At 44.7% G+C, this 24,721-nt stretch overlaps 1 protein-coding gene across 1 annotated transcript; it reads right to left on the bottom strand.

Annotated features, from left to right (window-relative positions):
* Positions 1-604: 604 nt before the first annotated feature.
* On the bottom strand, positions 605-23,773 carry SETD7 (SET domain containing 7, histone lysine methyltransferase). The gene is made up of 8 exons (XM_086464111.1): positions 23,734-23,773; positions 18,593-18,722; positions 13,449-13,650; positions 11,171-11,360; positions 9,412-9,493; positions 8,153-8,270; positions 7,717-7,874; positions 605-6,745 (listed from the first exon to the last, which is right to left on the bottom strand). The coding sequence occupies exons 1-8, from the start codon at positions 23,771-23,773 to the stop codon at positions 6,565-6,567; spliced, it is 1,101 nt and encodes a 366-aa protein (XP_086320237.1). The 3' UTR covers positions 605-6,564.
* Positions 23,774-24,721: the final 948 nt, after the last annotated feature.

Here is a 24,721-nt window from a genome sequence, read left to right as displayed (position 1 = left end):
AAGTCCCTTCTCCACCCTTGTAGAGCGGGGAGAGCACAGCCTTCGCCCACCTACACCCGGCACAGAAGCAGAAGAGGCCGTGAGGTGCCACAGCACTGACGGAGATGGCAGGAGGGGAGGGCAGGCAGCGGAGCGCTGCCCCTTTCCTCACTGCTCGCCCAGAAAACAAGGAGACAGAGCAGTATGTCTGTCTTGCTGCCATGCCTTCCTCCTGCCTCAGAGCCAGCACTCATATACTTTTTTTCTTGCCATTGCACATTCACATGTCTTAAAATACAACCATTAAAGGCACTTTGGCATACACAGGCGGGATATCCTTCCATACCACAGCACCAATAAGCCCATGTTACATGCACTGAGAAGAGGAGTAACAAAAGCAGTGGAGGTGGCAGAAAAAAACCCAAGGCAGTGGTATCGGGAGTGTTGTGCTGTTCGTTCGCTGTTAACACCACGTGGTCTAGAAGTGTGTTAACTGTGAGCCAAATCCTGTTCCCATGCATGAGCAGTAACGGGGGCTGCCAAGCAACCACGAGTACACAAGCAAGGGGGAGAGATCAGAGGATGCCCAAAACCATGACACACAAATAACAAGGAGAGACGGCAGTTCTGTTGAATATTTTAATATCTGCATTGCCTTCATAGCGCAATTAAAGCAATCTTTAAAATTCACTTATTACAAATGTTTGTCAAGTCTATTTTTCCCCAGAAACATTTTTCTTACTTCCTTGCACATACACCCAAACACACTATAAAAACCTCATTCATAACATCAAAGGAAGGGCAATCATCATTCATGTAAACATCTTTCTTAGAGTTATCCATTTTTTAAAAGTCATGAATAAACCTACAGATGTTCAGTAAGGCTCATAGTTCGAGTACAAATGTCATAAAACACCTATCAAGTACTGTATACAAGTTAAATACTCCGGGGTTAACTGTTAACACACGTATAAGCTTACCCCAAGGATTATTCTTTAGCACTTAGTTCTTCAGAACAGAGACACCCAGTAATTATGGGCTAAAGAGTATTAAAATAGCAGAAGGCCCAGCAGAAACTGTTAAGTAATACACAATTTTAGTCTGGATCTTAGCACAAGAGTTAAACTCGGTACAGTTACAGTAGGAAAATTTTCTAGAAGGAAATCTGCAGAAAGGAGGGATGGGTCCATTTGTACAATATCACGGAGGGACAAGCTGAGAGGTATGTCCTGAAGATGTGACTGGCCTTGCTATTGCAATTATTTATTACAGCCGTGCGTAATGCTGCATAAATACTTTCCCAAATAGCAGAAATGACCATTTGTAATTGTAAAGATAATTTCTTGCATCTCCCCTTTTTAAAAAAAAAAAGTTATCTACTTATTGGTAATCAATTACACTCGCATCTTACAAAAAGACATCCTTTTAAATTTGGTTTAGATCTTAGTGGAACTTTTTGTTTAAATATTCATTCTACCATGAAAATATTTCATACAAACATTTTACATACAAATATGTTAAAACTTGTGAAGAGGGTCTTTCCACACATGATTTTATGGCTTGAACATTTAATTGCTTAGAATTTTTGTATATATATTTCTCCTGGAAAAAAAAAAAAAAGTAGTTACAGTAAAACTGGTAGAGAAAAAGGGCAGGAGCTTCAGTTGCCTGAAGACAGAAGAGCGTCAAGAGGAGGGTCCATTCAACAGATAGTGACCTTAGTGTTCAAAACCTTTGATCTGGGGCAAGTAAACATGCACTCAATCTTGCACCTTTTTTTTAAAAAAAGAAAAAATATCCCTTATAAGACTGCTTAGAAACACTCCAAAAATATAGTTCTCATGTTTCCAGTACACAAAGCAAAAGGAACAAGTTCTCCCCGGGGCGCAGGTGAGCATGAAGCCCACTTATACCCACAGGTAAAGCTGCTCCCACGCCTGCGTTCCTCGCCTAAATGCTCTCAGTATATGACAGCGCGGTGTAAAGTGAGGAAGAGGCGTCTAATGCAGCACCCCAGCATATAAGGAGACACTTCAGCAACATTGTTTTCAAAGCAGTTGGGGTTTTTTTTAAGTGCTTGGAGGTGAATTCCTCAGGCACCCACAGCTCCAGCAATCCTGCTGTGCCAGAGGAAAACGAAGCAGCAGATAACCGGCTCTGTACAACTCGTTACCTCATCGCAACGGCAGCATTTTCCAAAGAGACCATCAAATCAAGTGAAAGGATAGAAATCAGAGGTCTGTGGGACAGAAGCGACACTGTACAGTTCCTGGCGCAACCAAAGTGGTGAGCACCGGCTTCGACTGAAGGACAAGGGCAGCCAACTGGGAACGAAACAGAAAAGTGGCGATTTCCACCACTTCTCAGTTCCTGGTACCGGACGGGACACGTTGGCTACTCTGCTCCTCCATTGCCTGGCAGAGGGTGAGAAATCCTTGATGGAACTCCTGCTTCCACACCAGCAATGCACTACAACAGCCCCAGGAAAGAAACCACAGCCACTGCCAGCTGTGTGCAATGCTGAAAGCTCCACACCCAAGAAGGCTGAACTAAGGAGAAGGCTACCTAGTCGCTCCCGAAACATGCAGCCTCCCAAGGCCGAGCAACCAGCCACCCAAAGGTCTTGAAACCTGCACGAGTTGCCCATGAGCTGCATCTGGGCAAAAGCACACGCCATTCTAGAGGGTATTGTTGCAACTGTGGAAGAAGTCAAAGCGCTATCACAGCTCTCACTCTGATCGCTGAAGAGCCATACCCACCCGTTGCCTTTGACTTTTTCAACAGTTAAGACTTATATGTATTTATGTAGGTTAAGGTTTTTTTAAATTATTCCCAAAAAAAAAAAGGAAAAAACCTTTTCAGACTTGTGAAGTAAAAATCAGGTATTTCAGTAGATCCCCAAAAGTAAAATTACAGCACGAGACTCAGAGGAGTGACCCAGCAACAGGCAGCTCTCAGCTCTAACTTCTCATGCTCTCTTGTCTCCAAGATTAACCACTACTCCAGAAAACCAAGCTTCTGTATTCTTGGTGACAAAACACAGTGCGGCCATACCAGGAAAATTAATCTAAGATTTATTTTTTTTTTTCCTGAAAGAGACACAAATCAGCAGCCTCTAATACAGGCTGATACAGGCTCCTTCTCACAAAGGAGCTCTGGTAATAACCCTCCCACCACAGAGGAGCCATGTGCAGCACTGCAGACCAAAGGCAGACATTGGGAACTGATCTGTACCTGAAAAAAAGCAGCAATTCTGAGAGCCAGGTGGTCACCCCAGCTCAGCTGACAGGCACCAGCTCTTCTTCCATTTTATGTGCTGACAGGACAGGTCTTTGGCCAGACTGAGAAGTGGAGCATCCTTCCTTATTGCATATTCACCAATAGCCAGCTGCATTCAACAGACATGAGTGGATTGCTCTGCAAAACAGCTGCTTCCTCCGCTCCAAACCAAAACCAGGTTTCGGTGTGAGTGTCATCTTACTGCTGATGAATAGTTTTGCTAAGCTGGTCTCGCTACCTAGTGAGCCCCAGAAGCTGAGCTGCAATACGTTGACCAAGTTAAGGCAATATTTGGAGTTCTGTAACTAAGCTGTGTTTGAACATGTGGTTGCCAACGCACACCTCTCAAAAACCTCTGAAGGACACACTGACCCCTGAGCCCTTTTGCTACTCAGTGGTAAAAACCATCCCAATCATCTCCACTCTAACAGACCACAAAGAAAAAGAAAACAAAGAAGAATTAAAAGGCTTGGTCCTGAATCAAGCCAAAGCAGCTTTATAATTACAACTCTTATAGAAGGTTGGTCACCGAAGAGGAGATCTATAGGAGGACCAATAGATTTTAACAGAGCAGAGAGAAAAAGGACAGTAGAGCTAAGAGACAATAGCCACAGCTGCAGCATACTACCAGGCTACAAGCATATACAAGAGAATTGGATTGACTGTCACCACATTAACGGCTTTTGAGACCACACAGAGGATACTTCAGTGCCTTTTCCTCCTTTCCTAGAATTTCCCTGTTTTAGGATGCAACCTTCAAACCCGATGTGCAAAGAGCATGTCTTTTATTGATCTCAAAAATCGGGCAATATGAAGACTGACACATCTATTAAAACATAAGCAATTCCACACAAAGAGGAGACAGCAGAGGAATCTGAGACTGATCAGGAATGAAGCCAAAAGAGCTCTAGAGATCTGAACATTTTAAGCATGATTCTCTAGCTGGCACAAAGAGGCTGGCAGTCCAAAGCAGGTTATCAAGACCGTGGAAGGAGTTACCATCCATTTACAGCAGGGTTCAATCACCTATCTTTCCTCTCCTCTTCCCTGCACTTAAACACAAGCCTCAACTTTGCAAACCTCATGGTCCTGGTAGAATAACCCACAAGATGTACACAACAGCTTCCTACCAGAGAGGCCTGCTTTTCTGTAGATGGCTGAAACGGCAACCATCTAAAATAATGCCCTGTGGGCAGGCAGGGACAGAACAGACATGTCTATTTCTTTCTGACGTTCATCTGCTGAAGCTGTGCTGCCAATCGGCCTTTGACAACTCGCCCTCACCTGTGAGGCTCAGTTCTGTCTCTGCACACCCAGCTGAGTTCCTGAGCTGTCACCTCTGCCAGCCACCTGCCTTGGACAAGAAGCAGAGCTGGGGCCTGAGTCTCCAGCACGAGGAGATGGGTGGTGTCAAAGCCCACATTCAGATTACTGCTGGAAGTGTGTCAAAAAGCCCTGAGCCTACCTGTCGTCCCCCTCAGCACATACACAGAGTAACTTTTTTGCAAGCTTAAACGGGGAGGTGCTGGGAAAGGTTTGTGATCAGTCACAGGGACTATAGAGAGCCCCAACTTAGGGAGGCTTTTATTAAGAATTCCTAACTTTGCATGGGTACCAAAGCAAGGATTCTCAGACTGCACAAAACAGCAACCTCATCCTTCCGCTTGCAGGTACACCAACCCAACACATTCTCCATGTCTAGCTCCCCAGACAGCCAGACACCTCCAACTCTTCAAGCAACCAACCAAAATGTGTTGCAATAGAAAGGTAGGAGGTCTGATTTCCAAATCATTTATGTTACATATATACAAACTTCTTTAAACTACAAACATTTAAAGAAAGTGTTGCAAATGCATTTGAGTTTTTCCTAAGCTGCTAAGCCCAAAAGAGAGCATCAGAGTCCCAGCAGGGCTCTGGTATCCAGACCGAGATGATACATCATTTCTCTCTTATACAGCATTAGGCAAGACCAGTACAGCATCTGAAAAAAAGCACAACAGTTTCCCTACCCCTGAAAAACCCCAGAACACAGCCCTGCAGGTGAATATTCACAAGCCCCCGCTGTTGGCTGCAGCAAAGCTATGGATTGACTGCTGTTTCTAAATATGAGCAGTGAGTGAAGTTTTTACATTCATTGTTTGTCTTTCAAAAACAATCTTTTCATATCTTTTTTTTTTTAAAAAAATCTTATTTTGATATCTCATACTATATTAATTTACTGTGTCTTAAACCAGTACTACTAAAAGACGGCTACAAGGCTATATTCTTTGTCAACTGAACATGTACAAAAGATACAACTCTCCTTAACCAAGTACCACTGCCTGCCCTCAAATACGTACACCTCCTCTAAGAGAATGCATGTGAGATGCAAGCACCTCATCACTAGAATTTTTGCCTTGAGAACTGGCTGCTTTAACAGGTGACACACACGAACCAACTCATGGACACTAATGCAAGTAATGCGCTTGCCCTCCAGAACACGTAGTTCTGAAAGTCCTTCAAAAAGCAAATCCATTTTCTCCTTTCAGAAAATCTTCATGCAAAGAACAGCTTCATTTGCGTGTTATAATCATAAATTAAATAAAATAAGCCAGCCGTAAAGGCTAGATAAATATTAGGTTTGGACATGTTGCTATACTATTTAGAGAGCCACAGAGACCAACACACAGCACTCTCACATACACACACAAGCCTTTCCACTACTTAGAAAGGATTTTCTCCTGCAAAAGAGGATTTGTAGAAAGAACAACGTTCAGACAAGAGGAAAGGGGAGTTAAAACCCAGCCTCCTATATGCTAATAAATAAACTGCTCTATTGCAAGATTCAGATCAAAGGTTTAAAAAGGCAAAATTATGCTACTAGTAGAGAATATCAAAATATTACTGTTATCATCACAAGTGGCATATATGCAAAATGCAGTTGCACAATAATGCCTAGGCAGATAGAGAGCAACACTAAGTCTGCCGACTAAAAGTGAACGATATACCCATTTTAGTTTTCTGTCTAGTCTTTTGGCATCTTTGCATATGGTGCAAAAGCAGAAGCTACCAAAGAATATCACATCTCGTATAGAATATTAAATAATTTCTCCAGATAAGACTGCTGCAACGCTAGCTAATTTTAAATCTGCTATGAGTAACACAGTCAAACCTAGTTAGTATGCAAGAAACTTATCTCTTAACACAGAATGCAAAGTTATGATGCAACAGCATGAACAATCCCTGGTTGTCCAGTTTTCAGTATAAAGGTAGTGCATAGATCCAAGTTTCTATTTCAGTTTGCTGAACAGAGAAGGCGCTCCCATTTCACTTTTGCTGGGCAGCCTGGAAAGCTTTCAGTTCCAGCTGGTACCACTCTGGTGCTTCTGGCCCATTTTGCCCAACAGGGTTATGATCGTATCCGTAAGCCACTGTTAATTCTTCATCCTTCTCCACGGCCCTGATGGTACGGATACACTTGATAGGCCCAAAACGAGGATGAACAAACCTAGACAAAGAATAAAACACCTTTGCTAGTCTTAGCTGTCAATTCACAGACTCTGTTAGCCCCTTTTATAGTTTCATAAGTCACTCACAGTTCAGAGTAATATCACATAATCTGGTATCACATGAATACATTGCTTTGAGTCAACCTTATAAAGACTTAAGTAATAAGGGCAAGAATAATGATATATTAAAGCAGCTTTGTGTAGCTCTACTTGAAGTTTTTCAATAGCCCTGCAATGTTGCTTGTTTGTAATAAACAAACTGCTACATGCCTTGGGCTTGTAGAGGTAAACATCTGCGTGACAGGAAAACAGCACAGATTATGAGAGACTGGAAAACTGCTCATCTTAACTTCCTCAGTAGAGGTTACCTACCAAACAACCATAACATACTTCTGTACCTCCTCTCCCAGGGTCCCTCAGGGAAGGGAACTGGCTTATTTAGTGAAGGAAAGCTATTTTCTACATATATCTCTCCATAGGCCTGTTCGCTTATACACTGCTGTGAAAATATTTATACCCTTGGGCGTATGTATACATCAAAAGCTTCCTAGAGCTCTGCACCAACTGCAGAGCAGCAAGATGCTTATTTTTTGAGTTTCACAATGATAGCACTTTCGATAGTGCTGTCCAGCATCTGCAGTTCAGCAAATACGGTACAGTCCTAGCCAAGCTGGGATTCAGAGAGCTGTGCTTATGCATTTTAGAATCAAGAGGCAGCTCCTGAAGTTCACAACAAAATTAACACAGTCACAAACTTCAAGACACTCCATGGTGTAAGTCCCAAGAGACATCAAGCACCCGCAACGCCAGCCAGTTTCCAACTCGCCCGGGTGAGCAGGAACTCCTTCAGTGCCTGGAGCCCTTCACCCCCAGCCCCACCGGCTGCCCCTCATTCAGCTGCCCAGCAATACCCTGTGAGCCCAGGCTGCCAGGCTGCAGCACCCCCTCTGGAACAGAGGACTCTACTTACGGGTCATAGATGCAGTTAGGAGTGAAAGAATGGTTCGCCTTATGCCCCAGCGAGGCACAGTACTTGGCGGCGTGGTTGTAGGGCTCTGGCACGTCTATGACTGTTTCGTCATCCAGGGATATTGTATTTCCATTGAGGGCCCAGTCTCTGCTGTCTACCTAGTTTGCAAGGCAAAAATCTGGTGTGTGTGTGTGTAGGGGTCAACTTTGCCAGCAGTCTGAAACATTCAAATATATGCAACTACAGCTTTTCCATTAAAAAAAAAACCACCACTTTTTTTTTTATATATACATAAGTGAACATGCACTTTTGTTCACTAAAGCTCCACCATATTAGATCTTAAGGATGGGAAGGGGGGTGGGTGTAAAATCCTACTATAAGGAGTAGACTTCAGAAGGAGCAATGAAAACTCAGGCTGACTTTTCCTCTCCTTTACCTCCTGGTGTGTAATTCGCACTCCATTGTAAAAGGACATAACTGTACTGGCTTCTGCTGCTATTTTCGAAAATAATCCTTCTCCAGCACTGGAAATGAGAGAGACATCGACATACACCCTACAAGGGGAAAAGGGCACGGCATTAGTGATTTGCTACAGTTTTCATTTTCAACAAGTATTATCACAACACTACTGGCATAGACTAATACCTCAATGTAATAATAAAACTAAGAATAATAATTCAAAACCTGCAAATGCAACTCATTCTCCTTCCTCTCAGATACGTTCTCTCTATTTTGGCAAAATGGAGATTGGTGGGAAGTGGGTGCTGATTTGATCTAGTAGTTTGAAATTCCCCCCCCCCCCTTTTTTTTTTTTTTTAAAAAAGAGCCAATCTACTATTACGCCTCAACGATGGCTTCAACTCAGGAATACCTTCAATAACATACCAGAACCCCAGACGTCCCCACTAAGATGAGGTTGCTGGTGTGTACATGCACAGATTATTACTCCACTGAGCACGAGTTTCCTAGGTGAAACCCTGTATCTTCAAGCACCTGATGCACATTAATGCCAGCATTTTACCAATCACTTATTTTGGCATTTCAGAGTATCAGAAAAAGACTAAAATTGAGATTCTTACAGAGCAAGGCCTCTTAACAGTTTAGGTAAAAAATGTAACTGTGGAATAGCCATGGAAGAGATATCACTGACTGACTATGAGGAGACAATTGCAGAGGAATGTGTTTGGACATTACAGGGTTGTCACAAACAGTATCTCACTCTCCTCCAGCTTGATGACTTACTCTTGTCACTTTGCTACATCTGTAAGGAGGGGAGAAAACTGTACAATGCGTGCCATTCAAGGAGATGCGCTGAATGCAGCACACTGCAACCTGAAGCTAGTTACACATCTAGAAAATAGGGAACAGCGTACATTTTTGCTCAGGATGTTGAAGACATGGGCTATTAGTGGAGTCCAGCACTTGACTGAATGTGTCTTTGAAATGCTAAGAAATCATCCTAGTTTAATCTCTTAAAAAGCATTGCTGTGTTCTGTCCACTAGAGTGCAATTTTGTTGTGCAAATCACAAAGAAATTCAAACGCTGACTGATGTGTAGTAATGGGTTCCATTTCACAAACCCTTACACACCTTTTTTTTTTAATTTTAAATGAGGAAAGGTTTGCAAAATTAGGCCCTAAATATGTAACAGCAAATATATATGGACAATATTGAGGAGAAGAAAAAAAAGCCTACCTCTCTGACTCGTAAGGATCAGGAAGAAGTGCATTTGTAGAAATGCAGGATGAAGTAGATTTGTCAAAACTGTATACTGGGCCTAAAAAAACAGAAATCAACAAAGGAAATGAACTAATTGGTAGTCCTGAAAGCATGCAACCCTTAACTTAATCAAGACATTTAAAAATTAAATTTTAATGACCACAAGAAATAAATGTTTTGCTTCCAAAAAAAAAAAGTATTAAACAGAACTGCACCTGTCTTCGGTGAGATACTATTTCTTGATTATTTTTCCCCTCAACATACTAGAGTAGCAGTATTATCACAAAAAGATGACACATATGTTCTTCAAAGTACCAACTTCTAAAGGAGGACTGGTCAGTCTTTTAAAACTGACCCTCCCAAAATCTCCGAATAAAATTAAAAAGTAAAGCAAAATATAAAAGGATATATTCAGTAACACATTCATTACAAAAAAACTTGGACTACTTAAAATACGAAATGTTTTCTAGTCCAAATCCTGAAAAGACTTCAGCCAGAAGATAATGTTCACTAATCACAACGTACACTTGCTACAGTCATTTATTTCCTGCCATTAATAAGCAACTCAGTGGTACAGCTCTAATTACATCCTTACATCACTCTACAATCAACTGCCATAGGACTATCTGGGAGATAGGTTAAGATGCAGGTGGAAATAAGATGGGGAAAAAACCCAAAACACAGTATTACAAAGTCTGATAAAAGGCCATTGTCCCTGGTGTCCAAGATCTTGTCCGGCTGAAAGCAGCTTCCTCCAGAGTGTAATTCCATCCTATTTACAAAGCGCAGCTGTACCCCTCAGAAGCTATCTTCTAAGCTACACTTTGATGTGCCATCACAACTGAGAGATTTAAAAAATAGAAAGGTCACATGCGTTTGCTTCTCATCGCCCTTTCACTGAGTTTTATGTTCTTATTTCCCACTGAGTGAGACAATCTTTGCTGGCAAAACCGTAAATGTGTTAGCATAGTCACTGTTTATTACTTGTGGCCCTGCCTGCAGCTTAACTCACTCACCTCCAAAACATCACATACACCTCAGAGGAACAAAAGCACTCCAGAACCACAGGCCCAAGGCACCACTGCTCTAGAGAAAGAGCAATGGCTACATGGGTTGTAGGCACCACCCTGATCCCAACCATTTCATAGCCGCTTCCTATCAGCAGGACTGGACAGACCAAGGGGTGCTGGTGAAATCAGACTGTTACACAACTGAATCTAGTTCACTAATTCCAACCCTTGTGTCCTTTCAGCCCTGTAACGCAGATGCCAGAACATTCACAGCACTAACGTTCACGGGCACAAACCCAACTGACAGAGCTACAACCAAACCACGTCCTCCCCCTCCGCTTTTAGTTATTTTACTAACAAAACAATGCCCGTAACTGCGTCAGCATTAACACGGTTAAGCAGGTTTTCATGCTGGCACAGATGGCAACGGTGTGAGCGATGCGCAGGACTGAGCCCGCGAGCGTTCGAAAGAAGGGTTACGAAACGCCATTCAGCAGCACCATCACCACCCGGGTCACTTCCTGTTTGTTCCCAGAGCGAAGGGACTGCTCCACGCACCTTTCTGTCCAACTTTACAATTTAGGAAAAGGGCTTCTCTCTAATAGACTTATGACCTCATTGCAGCCAGCCGCTAGAGTCTCCAGTGGGAAACATTACAGAAACCAAGCTGTTTGCAGCAAAGAGTTGGTAGCGAGAATACAAGTTTCTGTGTTAGCTGAACTTACTGCCTGGTACTACTTCAAACTGAGGTTTCCCATCCTCTACAGATGTCAGAGTTGCCAGTTTTGCTTCTATCATTTCCCCATCTATGAACCTTCCAGAATATGCAGTCTTTCCATCAGGGTACACATAGGCTATTTTCTCTCCAGTCATCTCCCCTTCTTCATTCACTTCTCCCACAAGGCTGCCTCCATCCTGAAAGCACAAGAAAGAAAAAGCAGAGCATTTAGTTATACTTCACTACTTTCAGTAAATGAAAGATATTTTCCCCAACTTTTTAAAGAACCAATCTAAGCTATAGTATGTTCAAGATGTGAGATCATGAAAATGAGCAAGAAACACGCATGAAGAATTGGAAGTCATTCCAGTCAGGATAGAACTGATAAAAGAAATGAATGGTTTTTTCTACGTTGTTTGAAATAGGCAAAACCCAAGGTGTCTCTTTCCATGTGACACAAATACTGAGTTTCAATTGGCAAAATTTTAATGTGAACAGTCTGCAAATCAAGGCCCAAAGCCACACACAAATTTTGTCTGAGTTTGCTTAGTATAGTACTGTGTTGTTTTTTTTTTTCTTCCAACAAACGCTGCCTTGCTCACTGCTAACTCATGGCACATCAGAAGACTGACTTGAGCCTATTTTGGAAAAAAAAAAAAAAAAAAAAAAAAAAAAAGAGACAGATTTGCTGGACAACCGGAGAGTTCCTCTGTCCCAGTATCCCCCTACAATGTCAGGTGGTACTCAATGAGAACAACTGTTTGCTCAAAGCCACCATCAGCAACACTTTTCCTCTCTCAGGTTTACGCATTTTAGCCCTAGGCTTTGCCATCTGTGATTTGTCTGCAACTCAGGTTAGGTCTGTTTACAGAACTGCAGAATGAGATGCATAGATTAGCACAGGTCTAGCAACTTCAGGTATTTACTTCAAAAAGGACAAGGAAACATCTTCAAATAATGCCTCGCAGCAAAACCAGCAGGTGCGATGTGGAAACAGACAGGTTTAGATCAAGATCACTGTGTGCAGACTCTATTTCAGGGTGGCACCATTTTGTTCAACTCCAAGGATGAAAAAGCTTCAAACATATCATGGACTAAGGAACAGCGAACCTTAAGTTTGGGTAAAAACTTGTGCACATAGCACCACGTACAGAACCATGCATAAACAATTGCTTCCATGGCAAAGGTTTTTTTTGAAACACCTTGCATCCTTTAGCCTGGCAAGACAATAGACAACCGTTAAATATCCAGATTTCTGGAAGGTACAGCAACACTTTGTCAGCTGGAAGATGAAACAGGAGACACATAACCTGAAGGGCCAGCTCTGTGTATTATATACACTAGTACTGAAAAAATGCTACTTGTTTGGCAGCATACACCAAGCTTTTGGTGATTCTAACACATGCTTAACGGCAATAGTGAAAACCAATAAACAAAATGAACACCAATGGTAAGCATTTGAAGTGAATCTGCAACTAAAGTATGTGCAATACGTAGCACAGAAATAGCTTGGGGTTTGGCCAGCAGCTTAACTACATGCATATGTTTTCCCCTCCTCAGCACAAGGTAAAGACTGAAAGGTTCAACTCTTGAGTGCTGTGCAAAGCTGAATAGAAATTAAAATTTTAAAAATTTACATTAAAACCCCTAAAAACCAATACAACAATTATTGCCCTATCTAGCATGGTTATAAAAGCACATCCAAAATTTCTCCCAAGCTTTCCAGAGCGTTTTCCAACAAATCAGAAAGATAAAATTATGGCTTGTTTAACGAGTAAAGCACTTGTCCACACTCCAGTCAGAGGCACAGCTCTTACACCAGTTACATCACATTCGTCAGGCAAAGCCAGACTTTACAGCATACCCTGCAGAAATGGACAGTCTCCCCTCCTGGTTAAGTAAGAGTAGCAGGTTGCAATAGCTTGCAGGCGTCCCATGCTCCTCACCTGCAGTCAGCACTACGAAGCAGCAAAATCACTAGCCCAGCCTTCCCAAGGAGATACACATAACTGCACTTCCAAGGGGCTGAGTTCCCTGGAAGATGAAAATGGCGGGGGCATCTCACAGCTTTGCTAAATCCTGTCTACTGCACAAACATTCAACACTGAAAAAGTTTAATTGTATGTTGGATTATCCAAAATCAGATGCACAGATCTTCCACCCAGATTTTTGTGTGTTGACTTGTGGATAGCTGGGCCGTGGTAGATACTTGTTTCAACTGGGCAGAAAAGAGAGATACATAATAGTACTATTCTGCAACGAAGAGAGCAGGTGATCAGGCTTACCGGGTAATAAATCCAACAAACTCCATGTCGAATGTTGTCTTTATACTGCCCTTTGAATATCACCCGCCCGTCACTGTCATACTCCTGGGCTGGTCCATTCAGCTCTCCATCCACATATGTGCCATGAAGGACCACTCCATCCTCGTAAGTGTAGATTCCCTGGCCTTGCAGGGCGTCATCAACATAGTACCCTTCCAGGGTGCTGGTAAAGACAGAAAGAAGACAGCAGTGGAAGACTATTCACCTCTCTAAGATCTGAACCCAAAGCCTTCCACACAAAGCACAGCACAACCCTGGTCCCCTGCTTGTCATTTGACATATTACTGGTACAGAGAGGCTGAGGGGAAATCTTCAAGAAAGTCAGGTCCCAGCAGGAGGTAACTGCTGTTGCCTGGTTTGTAATTGCTGGGTACCCTACAACCCTCCCCGAAACACGCACCATCACCGCAACCATCACAGCTTTTCTTCGTTTTCTCAGTGGCTGCTCTCCGAGAGCCCAGGCTGTCATGGGGCAGAGCTATGCGCAGGCAGGCCGAAAGGCGTGCCGAAAGGCTCAGCAGTGGCTGCCAGGGCTCCCTCGCTGGGCACCACTTCCAGCATCTCTCCTGTGCCCCTCACCAGGCATTGCTATCCCCGACGTCTGAAACTCTGATGCGTTTGCTAGTTTCAACCAAATTTGAGGGGGATAAAGGGAAGGGGAGTAGGAAGGTAAACCTGACTTCTCTGGAAAGCCGAGATGAAAACCAAACTTTTTTCTACGAGAACCTCCAAAGGCAGAGAACAACTTATGCTGTCCTTTCAGACGGATGTGCTGCGTGGGCACAGCATCATTCATCTAAATTACATTGCTGAGTGTTTTTTATAGGCTGGAGTAGCAAATTACAGCAGCGAATGGATGCTTATGGTCAAAGAAGAAATTACTGCTCAAGCAGGCTACTCTCACATTAGGATTTTCCATCTCCTATGTTTGGATCTTTACTGACATCTCTCTGGTGAGATGAAACTGAACTGGTGGAACTGGTAAACAGGTGGACCACAAAAGGGCACAAACTGCAACCCGCTATTAGTTCAGTGTCAGCTTCCTAGTGATAAACTTAGCAGCAATCTGTACTGGATTTGCTGAAAGCACTGTCATTTTTCATGTATTTCTATTAAAATGGAACGCAGCCTGTCAAACAGAACGAGTGCTGCACTTGGATTTCAACAAAGAGACGTTCCACTTCAGTTCTGTCTTGCAAACCCTTTCTTAAAAAAAGGCTGCTGAGAAAAACTACAAAGAATTAAAGTGTAACTGTAAAAGAGGATCTACTCAGTTATCTCTTTCTCAGGTTAGAGCTACCATAAAGAAATATAAACTGTTTAGCTTTTACCCCAGCACATTTCGCTAACAGCCAGCTGCAGTACACATACTTTCACTGCACAATTCTTTTTCTGATGCAGATGTCTAAGCTCTAAGCCCAAGCAGCATCTGGGAGCACACAACTCTACGTGTTTTACAGAACTTTACAAAACCGATTTTCAAGAGTTGTGGATGGAATGTTTTATCAGACTTTCTGGTTTCTAAAGCTTCACTCTCTGTTTTTACATAACTTCGGCAAGCTGGCTGAGGTTTCCACGGGAAAATACACTACAGTAAAAGCCTCAATGAAAACCAGATGCAGAGCAGGAAGGGGCAGGAAAGCTGTTCTACTTTCAATCAGATGAATTTCTTGATCCAGGTTGCTGCAGAGCTGCACAGACAGCTACAGCACCAGAGCACAGGAAAGGAGCAGAGCGGATGAGGGAACCACCAGAAATCTGTGCACTTACCTGACTATTAATGACACCACTTTGCCCTCTGGTTTATCACAGATCACAAGATTTGAATTTCATTGGAGCTGGTGACACACAGAGAGTCCACATAGAATCACAGAATGGTCTGGGTTGGAAGGGACCTCAAAGATCCTCTAGTTCCAACTCCCCTGCCATGGCAGGGACACCTCCCACTAGACCAGGTTGCTTAAGGCTCCATCCAACCTGGCCTTGAACATGTAGGATTACTCTCTAAAAGCAGCAGCCACTCCCAGTTTATGTAATGAAACAGACCAAAAAACCTTCTTGTTACTTTTAATGATATTAGCTAAAATTAACAAGTTGCTAAATTACAACAGTGCTTCAGCACTAGAAAAAATTTCTTTTACTGTAACTCAAATCTCTGAGTTTTCTTTCTTTGTATTGAGCTCCAAACAACGTCCAAAAGATCCATCCCTTTCTACTCTCATATCATCCAAGGGAATCAAAAGAAAGATCCCTAAAGAAAGAATCCATTTCTTTCAGCCTTGCCTAAAAGTCAGGTTCTCTAAAACTTTCATACTTCTCACATTTTTTGTTATTTCCACCCTGCTCCCCCCTTCTCTCTCTTTTTTTTAGCTCTCAAAGTATGGTGTCTGCAGCCAGACATGATAATTGCAATTAAGACCTGACCAACACAAGAAAGAATAAATAGCTTCTGTGTCTTGCATAAACAAAATCTTGTTAATACAAATCCTGAGCTAGCCTATTTTTCTCCAGTTTGCTTCTCAGATTATCCTATTTGTGGTAACGAAAAGTTTTACTAAAGCCAAGATTTATCAGATGTACTGTCTTCCCATTATCCACCAGGCCTAGAGGGGATCTAGGATATCCACTACCTAAAAAAACAGTGATAAGATGGTGGGGGGAGAATACTTACTGCAATATCCTTCCAGGTATTAAGTTACAGCAACAGACCCCGATCCATTCACCCCTCACTCCCAATAGCCCACCTTTTCCTCTATATGGGAACACTGAAAACTTTTTCTTAAAAATAATTCTGTTCTCTACTGTGTTCTGGGAGATGTCAGGTTACAATGGTTCCTAGTTAGGGGAGAACAGCAGCTGCAGCTCCGTGCCAAACATGGCTCTCGTGCTCGCAGTTATTGCGCAAAGTGTTTTGTAAAGTGCACTCCACAAGCGTTAGCACCAGCGAAAGCTCAAGTACACGATCCAAAACAGGGAGTATGCCAGAGGTGAAATTTCTCTCTCTGAAAAGAACGTGTTGCATTCTGTTGCACTTTTGAAGGGGGAGGAAAAACCAGCTGATATTTCATTCTAGGTTTCCACTCCTTTAAATAAACAACAGGAAGGGGGCAGCTATTCCAGTAAAGGGAAAAGTTTTCACTGAGGCAAACAAGGCAGCCAGGCAGCCAACACTCAGAAAAATGAGAACGCTTACACTGCTGCCAGTCCAGTGTCTAATAGGACTCAACTACTCCCGAACAACAGACCTACAGCAGTTCAGCTGTCAGCCTTTACCAGCAGCCTGTGAGGGAAACAGATCCAGGAACGCTGAAGCCAGCTAACTTACTGAAAGGGGAGAGGTGTTTTGAGACAATTTGGGGATTCGTTTCTCTTCTTCCTAAACGCTCAACCTTGCCCATGGCACAGTTAATGGAAAGGGCACGTCCTGTTTTATGCCAGGTCATTCTTCCTGCAACACGTCATGGCACCTGAACCATCCACATCAGAGAAGAACTTACTCTCGCTAGCTGGATATAGCTAGGTAAACTGGAACATCTTTAGTAACTAGAGTCACTGCTCAGTTAAGACTGCTTTAGCTAAATTAAAATAAGCTTAGGACAGTTTGTAAAAATACCTTGTTTTCCAAAACGACATTACTGACTATTTTTGTGTATTTTCATTCTGCTAGTTCCTGAAATCATACAGTAGCCAACCATTCCATTTTTTTAAGGGTTACAAAAATTTAAAAAAAAAAAAAAGAAAGAAAAAAAAGAAGAGTTGGCAACACTGAAGCAGTACAGAAAAGGCTCAGCAGCAGCCTCAGTTTTCCCACAGAGCACTGCCTGTACCCTGGATTACTTGGAGGCGCAGCCCTACAAACAAAATAGGGGTCAGTTTCTCTGACTGTACAATCAGCAACTGCTCTGCTGAGATCATCAACCAGCACAGAAGCATTATGTACATGCATCCATAGACACACTGTCTGCCAACTTAAAAAAAAAAAAAAAGGCTATTTTAGAGGTCAGCTGCTGGGCAGTACTGATTTTCCGTTACTCACACAAGATTTAATAAGCCCATTACCAACAACAGTAGGGATTTTTCTTCATCCAAGCTTGGAGGTCTGATCAATTTCTGCATAACTGAATAAATATATTATCCTTCTCATGAAAAAAACCCAAAACAATCCCCAGTATGAAGCAATTGCAAAGGCAAGTACAGACAAGGAGCTGACTCACTGAGACAGCACAATACCTCCACTCCTGCTCAGAAGTTCACTGAGCAGGAGGAGAGTAGACCCGGCACGACTGTCAGTTTAACAGCTGCTATTCATAGTGCCACTGACAGCTGCAAAACCATGAAGAATCGTATCATTTTATACATCTGCTGCTCCTTTGGAGGAAGTTGTGAGCAATGGCAGAGAGAAATGCTGCAGTTGGTGGAAGATGTACAAGGTGTTCATAATGAAGACCTGAGAAGAAAACACATGCATAGGCACAGACTAGCCCAATTTCACTGTCACAATTCCCAGTGAAGAGAGGGGAAATTATAGGGGCTTCTCTGAACATAAATCAGGCCACAACCAACTTGCAGAGGATGAGATAGAGTTGGGAAACAAACCCGTATTTATCTCAGTCCTTTAACCACTAAACAATTTCCAAGAGGAAACAGAGAGTAAGACTCTCTGCCAAGGTCCTGTATGTCTGTGCATGAGGTCTGGCACAGGGAGCTCACAGTCCAGTGGCAGCCTCTGTATAGGGCTATAAGACAAAGAAAGAATTCCAACTGAAGTTATGGACTTGAACTTTGTTTTCCAAGTCGCTGTCAGCACAGTTTCCAATAGTTCTGACCACCTCCCAGTTCTTACGGTCTCTAATTAGTTCATAACATTACAGTGCTAAAAGAGCTCACACCGCTGTATTCTCCCACCAGGAAACAACTCCAGATATCGAAAGCCCCCAAGCCCACAAAGGTATGGGTACAGCAGCACTAGAGAAAACTTTTCAGCTACAGTTTTTAATGAGAAAGCTTATCCCGAAACCCAGAAGCATATAATCAATGTAGATTCGTTTTGTATCATGCGAGCAGGAAGCAGAATATAGAAGAACAATTGAAGAGTCAGTGCCTACCTTCCATCAAAAAAGAAGAACTTGCCACGGCCATTCTTTTCTCCATGCACAAAGTTTCCCTCAAATCTGTCTGTCGATGAATAGGTGACTGTACAGAATCCATGTGGCAACCCATCATCATCTAGATGCCCTGAAATAAAATACAGACAAAGAGCAAAAGAACACATTAAACATTATATAAAACTGCAAACTTGTTCTGATTATGTAGATGCTTGAAATGCAGTAGCTCCCTAGTACAAAATAGTAACCCACACCAAAACATTTCTGTTAGGAGCAGCGATCAGAGATTCAGCACAACTGAAGTCTGTACTTGTGTAACATATTTTGCTTAAAACAAAAAATAAAAAGGGCCAGGATAAAAGAAAATGGATGAGAGACAGGACAGAGAAAAGAATAAGCAACAAGACATGTTTCTAAAAGAAACAAGGTTCATACTATTCTAACGTGCTAGTATACATCTTTAAAAATATAATAATTCTTTATCTAAAATACGTATTTCCTGGTGAGAACAGAATAGATTTAGACTTCAATCCATTGAGTAAAAAGGTTTGGTTTTTTCTTTTGATAAATACATGTCTTACAATACGTGCCACCTCATAGGTGTATCCACAGGAATTTATATAAATAAAAGCATCTAGTATCTATAATACTATGCCCTTGCAATATGTTAGCCAACTTGCTATTTTGTATTTCAAATGCTGATCTCCATTGCCTTTCTGGTGTGTTCCCTTCCCCAGCCATATCAGTTTTCCCTATTGCACACAGAGAAAGCAGAGGGATGACACACTTCGATCCCCATCTGCATGGGTCTGTATTTTACAGAATACAACTGGCCAACTTCGATTAAATTAAAGCATAAGAAGGCTCCTATTGCATCTCTATCTGCCTATTCAAAGCTAGAAGAATATGGAAGAACAGTGTTTTAAACAAGGGTTACTGTCCAGTCTACCTGTGTGAACCTTAGCAGCTTGTGTTAGCAGAACATTGCTCCGAATGAAGATGCTCAAGCTCAGCAGGGCTGCTTTCAGCACAGTGACACACCAGGTGCGGGTGTGACAAGCTCCCATAGTGATATTTTATCAGGTATAAATTTGGCATGAAAACTGACCACTAAATAAAAGCTACCGTACATTTACACTCTTCCATATTTCTAAATAAAAACTGACCCCTGATCCGCCAAGCCTCTTGGTGAGGCATATGAAGCCTATTAGAGATGAGGGACTGCTCACACATCCACTTCTACAGGCTTCAGGTCAAGCTCTTCCCTGCCTCAAACTGAAAAGGTTCAACACGCATATGGAAAGGCAGAAACAAACTCCAGTGTGACAGGGAGCGACACAGCGCAGGCAACAAGAGGCACTTCAGTATTACCAAACCTCCAGTCCCACGCTCAAAGAGAAAACAAGCTGTGAAGACAGGAGTAGGAAAAGCCAGCCACCCATGTGGCTTCTGAACACCATCTATCCATGCCTTGATCTCAACGGGTCCACAGGGTTCTGCAGGGACAAGGGTACCCAGAGGGCACAGGCACACTTACATGTTCTCACATCACCGTCACCTACTGCTTCCTTGGGATGCTTCACAGCCCCTCAGAGACACCACAGACAGGCATGGTAAGGGTGGGGGGCAGCAGCTGGTTAAGAAGTCCTCTCCTACGAGGCGCATGATCTGCCCTAGCCTTTTAATACCAGAATGATTGACAGAAGAATGCCATTCAGCACTTTGTCAGGATATATTTCCAAACTTTTGTCTATCTCAAAGTAAAATTTTATTTTTAAAAAAATAAAAAGGGGAGACAGACAAAGAGAGAGGAAGGGAAGGGGAAAAAAAAAAAAAAAAAAAAAGAGCTAAGCAAACATTCCTCAAAGTAACCAAGTAAGGCTGTGAAGGTTTATTACCCGTCTCTACACTTGTTACACTGAGTATGGAAATGCACCTAGAAAGAAGGTGTACAGGAGAAAACAATGGTGAGATACCTGAACTCATCCAAGAGCCAAGCTTCCCACCTTCACCCTTCCCAGGCATGTTCCCCAAAGTTTCTCTTGCACCTCCTCTGCAAGTAGTGCAAGTTGCTAAGTTGGCAGAAAATTCTTCCCTTCATTGTTTTGTTTAAGGCTTTTTTTCCCCTCCCATTCAATCATGACACCTCTTTTTGTAGAAGGGAAAAGTTTTGGCAGTTATGTCAATCTAACTAAAAGGGCAGTGAAATTTCTGATGTGAACCCCTCTTTTAGAACAAAACCAATTATGTCAACATTTATAGTTTTAATTAAAAGCTTCGGTTTTATCAGTATGGGAAGGGTATACTGGTGGAAGTTAACAAACCCTAATCAATACAGTACCAGTTTTCCCCTCGCTATAGGAGCAAAGGTTTTATAAAACACTTGGATTAAAAAAAAAAAAAAAAGACAGTATTGATACATTACACTATTAAAAAAAAAAAAGCAAAACCAAAACTTGCAACTTTGTACTGCGTGACTATTCAGTTTTGCCAAGATTTTGCTGGAATGCAAAGCTCAACACAAAAGCTGCCATGCTTATACACAGCACACACGTCAGGACTTTTGCACAGTAGGATACAGGCTATCCCAGAGATTTAAATAGTCAGCTTTGATCCGATGGCCTCTATACAGAGTCTTAATCTCAGCCACAGTACAAAGAATCCAATTCTTCTAATATGCTAGAGATTTTCCCCCACTAAAAAAAAAAAAAAATCTCCCACCCCAACAAAACAAGACATTCAGTGTCTCTTAGTCAACAGGGGAAAAAAGCAATTTCAAGTTTAATTACATAGATGCAACTTTTCCTACGTGGCTGAGGCCTTCGGCTCTAATTCTGCCTGATGAAGTCAATGGAAAACATCCTCATTATTTCAGTGGGAGGAAAGCAGAGTGTTCCACTTCCTTTTCTCGCCTCTCTCCTCCATTTGTGAAAACAAACCCAAAATGTCTAAACATATTTTTAAGTTATTGTAAAACCTCGCTTTTGTTACTTCTTTATGGGTCTCCCAAGATCTCCTCTTAAGCTCAGATCAAGGAACTTTTCAAGAAAAGGAATTACACGAACAGGGGCTAGGTCACAGTGCAGCATGATGGGGTCACTAACCGAAAACACGGGTGTATACAAACCACAGATAAAAGCTCTTTACTGTCAGTATTACTATTACTTAACAGAACACATACAGTGCGCACCATTAATAAAATATTCTGGCTGTAAAGAAGCCAGATGGAAGTTCTAGGAACAACAACAACAAACCAATCCCTCCCCTTCCTACAAAATAAAAAAATAAAAATAAAAATGTGATTTCCATCATATTTCTAACTTCCTTTGGGTAAGTCCAAAATGCCCAGCCATCCTACTCACCCCCAAACAGCACCCTGCTTCTGTGTCACTCAGAAAAACACGTACTTTCATATAATACACCTATACAACGTATGCTTTAAAAATCTCATTTCCTTAGCCCACAAAAACACTAAGTGAATCCACGACGTGGCAGAACGCTTTATCTGCAATATGAGGATCAAACCTGTGACCCTCTGCCCAAAAGACAATTGTAATCCACAGATTTAAGGAGTGAAGAGGAAAGGGAGGGGAAAAGACACATCTGTCAGGGCACATCCCATCGCAGCACCCTGCATTTGAAGAATCACTCCCCTCACAACCCTGTTTTACACAACAAAGCTTCTCTTCGTCTCTGTTACCACATACCTAGACAATAAATCCAGATCCTAGCAGCAGCTGCTTAGCTCGCATCTGTTGTTAGGCTAAGCTGCCGTGCTCGATGTCTTCTTTGGAGAAACGTGCTGTGAGGCCTAATCCTCCTGCCACAAGACACAAGCAGCCCACCACTCAATGGTGAGAATCGTTGGCATCTTGTCACCAGCAGCTCCCTCCTCTGTGCGCGCTTAATCCCCACAGTTGAAAATCCAGGATGGCTCTTCGTGGCAGGACCATGCCCTGTGAGGAACCTTCGGGGAGCAGGTGCTTTCGCGGACCGCCAGCACGCTTTGTGCGAGAGCTGCACGAGGCAAACCGGCGCCGCGCTCCCCGACGCCTCACGGGATGATGGCGCGTTGTCGAGCGGCATCGCGGCGTGCCACGACGTTTCCATCGGCGATGCCTTCCAGAGGCAGGCGCCTCTGTTTTAAAACTCTTCACGGGTCAGTTCCCCGCTCACACAAGGGTGGCACAGAAGGGGGCTGTACATCACCCGTGCGATGGGCCTTCCTGCTCCGCTACGGGCAGCTCGGCTCCGGCTCTGCTGCCCACATACATGACCACAGCCACGTCCTCCAGCTGCCGCTTTCTTTCCCCTTTTCCACTTGCACCAACGCAACTGCAGCCTCCGAGGGCGGCTGCCCCTCGCTTCCAGACCGTTTAACCACGGACAGGCACACCCCGATACACCAGCCACCTCCGAAGGAGGTAGCTAAGCTCCGGGAGGAAGGATTCCTCTTTCACAAGCCTTGCTAAAGGATACGGCTTCCGAGGGGACGCGGTGTGCGGCCAGCACGGCAGCTCAGCTGCCGGTACCCGGCACAGCCCCGCTACCGTGCCGCGGGACAGGCGGCGGCCAGCCGGGCGACCCACCGAGGGCACCGGGCCGGAGGGGCGGGCCGGGTTTGCCACCGCCCGCACAGCAGCCACGGCAAAACACCATTATCTTTTTCTTCACATTAGGAACAGCGTTAACGTCACCACCAGGTCCGCGGGCCGGAGCCTGACGCTCGGGCCGTCACTGCAGCGGCCGGAGCGCTCCGCTGCGGGCGGCAGCCGAGCTGCGCCAACAGCGCGGCGCTGCCGCCGGCTTGCCCTAAGCCCGACCCGCCTGGCCCGGCCGCGCAGCCGAAGCGGCAGCCCCGTACCGGCTCCAGGCCTGCCCCCACGGCAGGGTGCTGCCCCCCTACCGCCCCCCGCCCCGGTCACACACCGCCACGTGCGCGGCGGCCCGGCAGCGCGGCCGTTGCATAAGCCCGCTGATGTCATGCGCTGCCGCCGGCCCCGGGCGCCCCTCTCGGGCCGCCGCCACCGCCACGCACCTCCCCCCCACCTCCCCCCCGGCACTGCCCGGCACCCGCGGGGCCTCCTCCCTCCATCCCCGCCGGTACCGGCGGCGGCTCTACCCCGCCCCGGGGCAGGTACCTTCCACGGTCTCCTCCAGCGTCTCCTCGTCGCTGTCCATGGCGGCGGCGGCAGCGGCGGCGGCAGGCGGAGCGCAGCCGCGTTAACCCGGGCGGGCGGGCGCGCGCGCGCCTCCCCGCCTCCCCTCCCCGCCCCTGAGGGAGGAGCGACCCGGTAGCCCCGCTCCCACGGGCCGAGAGGGGCGGGGCGTGGGTGTGGCCGAGGCGCGCGGCGCTGCCCCGGCGGTCGCAGGAGAGGGGGGGGGTTTGAGACGGGAACCCCCACCTCGCCCCTCAGCAAAATGGCGGCCGGCGGGCGGGGGGGCGGTGAGCGCGGCGGGTTCGGCCGGGTGTCAGTGTGTCGTCCCGTCCACCCCCCGCCCCAGTTATATAAGTGAGAGCGGCGCCGGGCACGGCGGGGAGCGCGGATCCTCCCGCACAGGCGTGCAAGACCCGCGCTGGGCGGGATGCGCAGGGTGCTTCGGCGGGTGCACGGGGAAATGGTTAAATTTCTGACGGAGAATATTCCCGACGTGGCACAAAGTGGCACAGACCGCAGGAAAATCCCGGCCCGCCCAGTGCCGGGCCCCCAGGGCGCTCGGACTCGGACAGGGCCCGCCCAGCGCCCTCGGACTGCGGCTCCGAATTTGTTTCTACACTTCACCTCACAGAGCAGGCCTCCTTATGGACCCCTGACGCGCCCCGTGACACCACTTCTTCCTGTCCACACCAAGAACCACTCTCACCTGCTGCTGCTGATGAAACACAGGCTCTTGGATTTCGGTTTTGCAGGAAGGGTGGCAAGCACAAGCGGTGGGTGCTGTTTGTGGGCTCTTACAATGGCCTCAGTGTACTGCAGGGACCTCAGCCTTCACCACAGCTTGACAATATGCAGGAATCACCTTAAAGGAAAGTCAGAGTGTTTCTAGGTCTTCCAGTCAGCTGTCTTGGGAGTGCAGGAGGTATCTCCTTCATCCTGCCGGAGTTGACCCAGACAGTCGGGAGCTGGA

This window comes from Leptosomus discolor, chromosome 4, assembly GCF_034619465.1.
Source record: "Leptosomus discolor isolate bLepDis1 chromosome 4, bLepDis1.hap2, whole genome shotgun sequence".
Lineage (NCBI taxonomy): Eukaryota > Metazoa > Chordata > Aves > Leptosomiformes > Leptosomidae > Leptosomus > Leptosomus discolor.
Note: the sequence above shows the minus strand (reverse complement) of the source record. Positions and strands in the feature narration are given on the sequence as shown.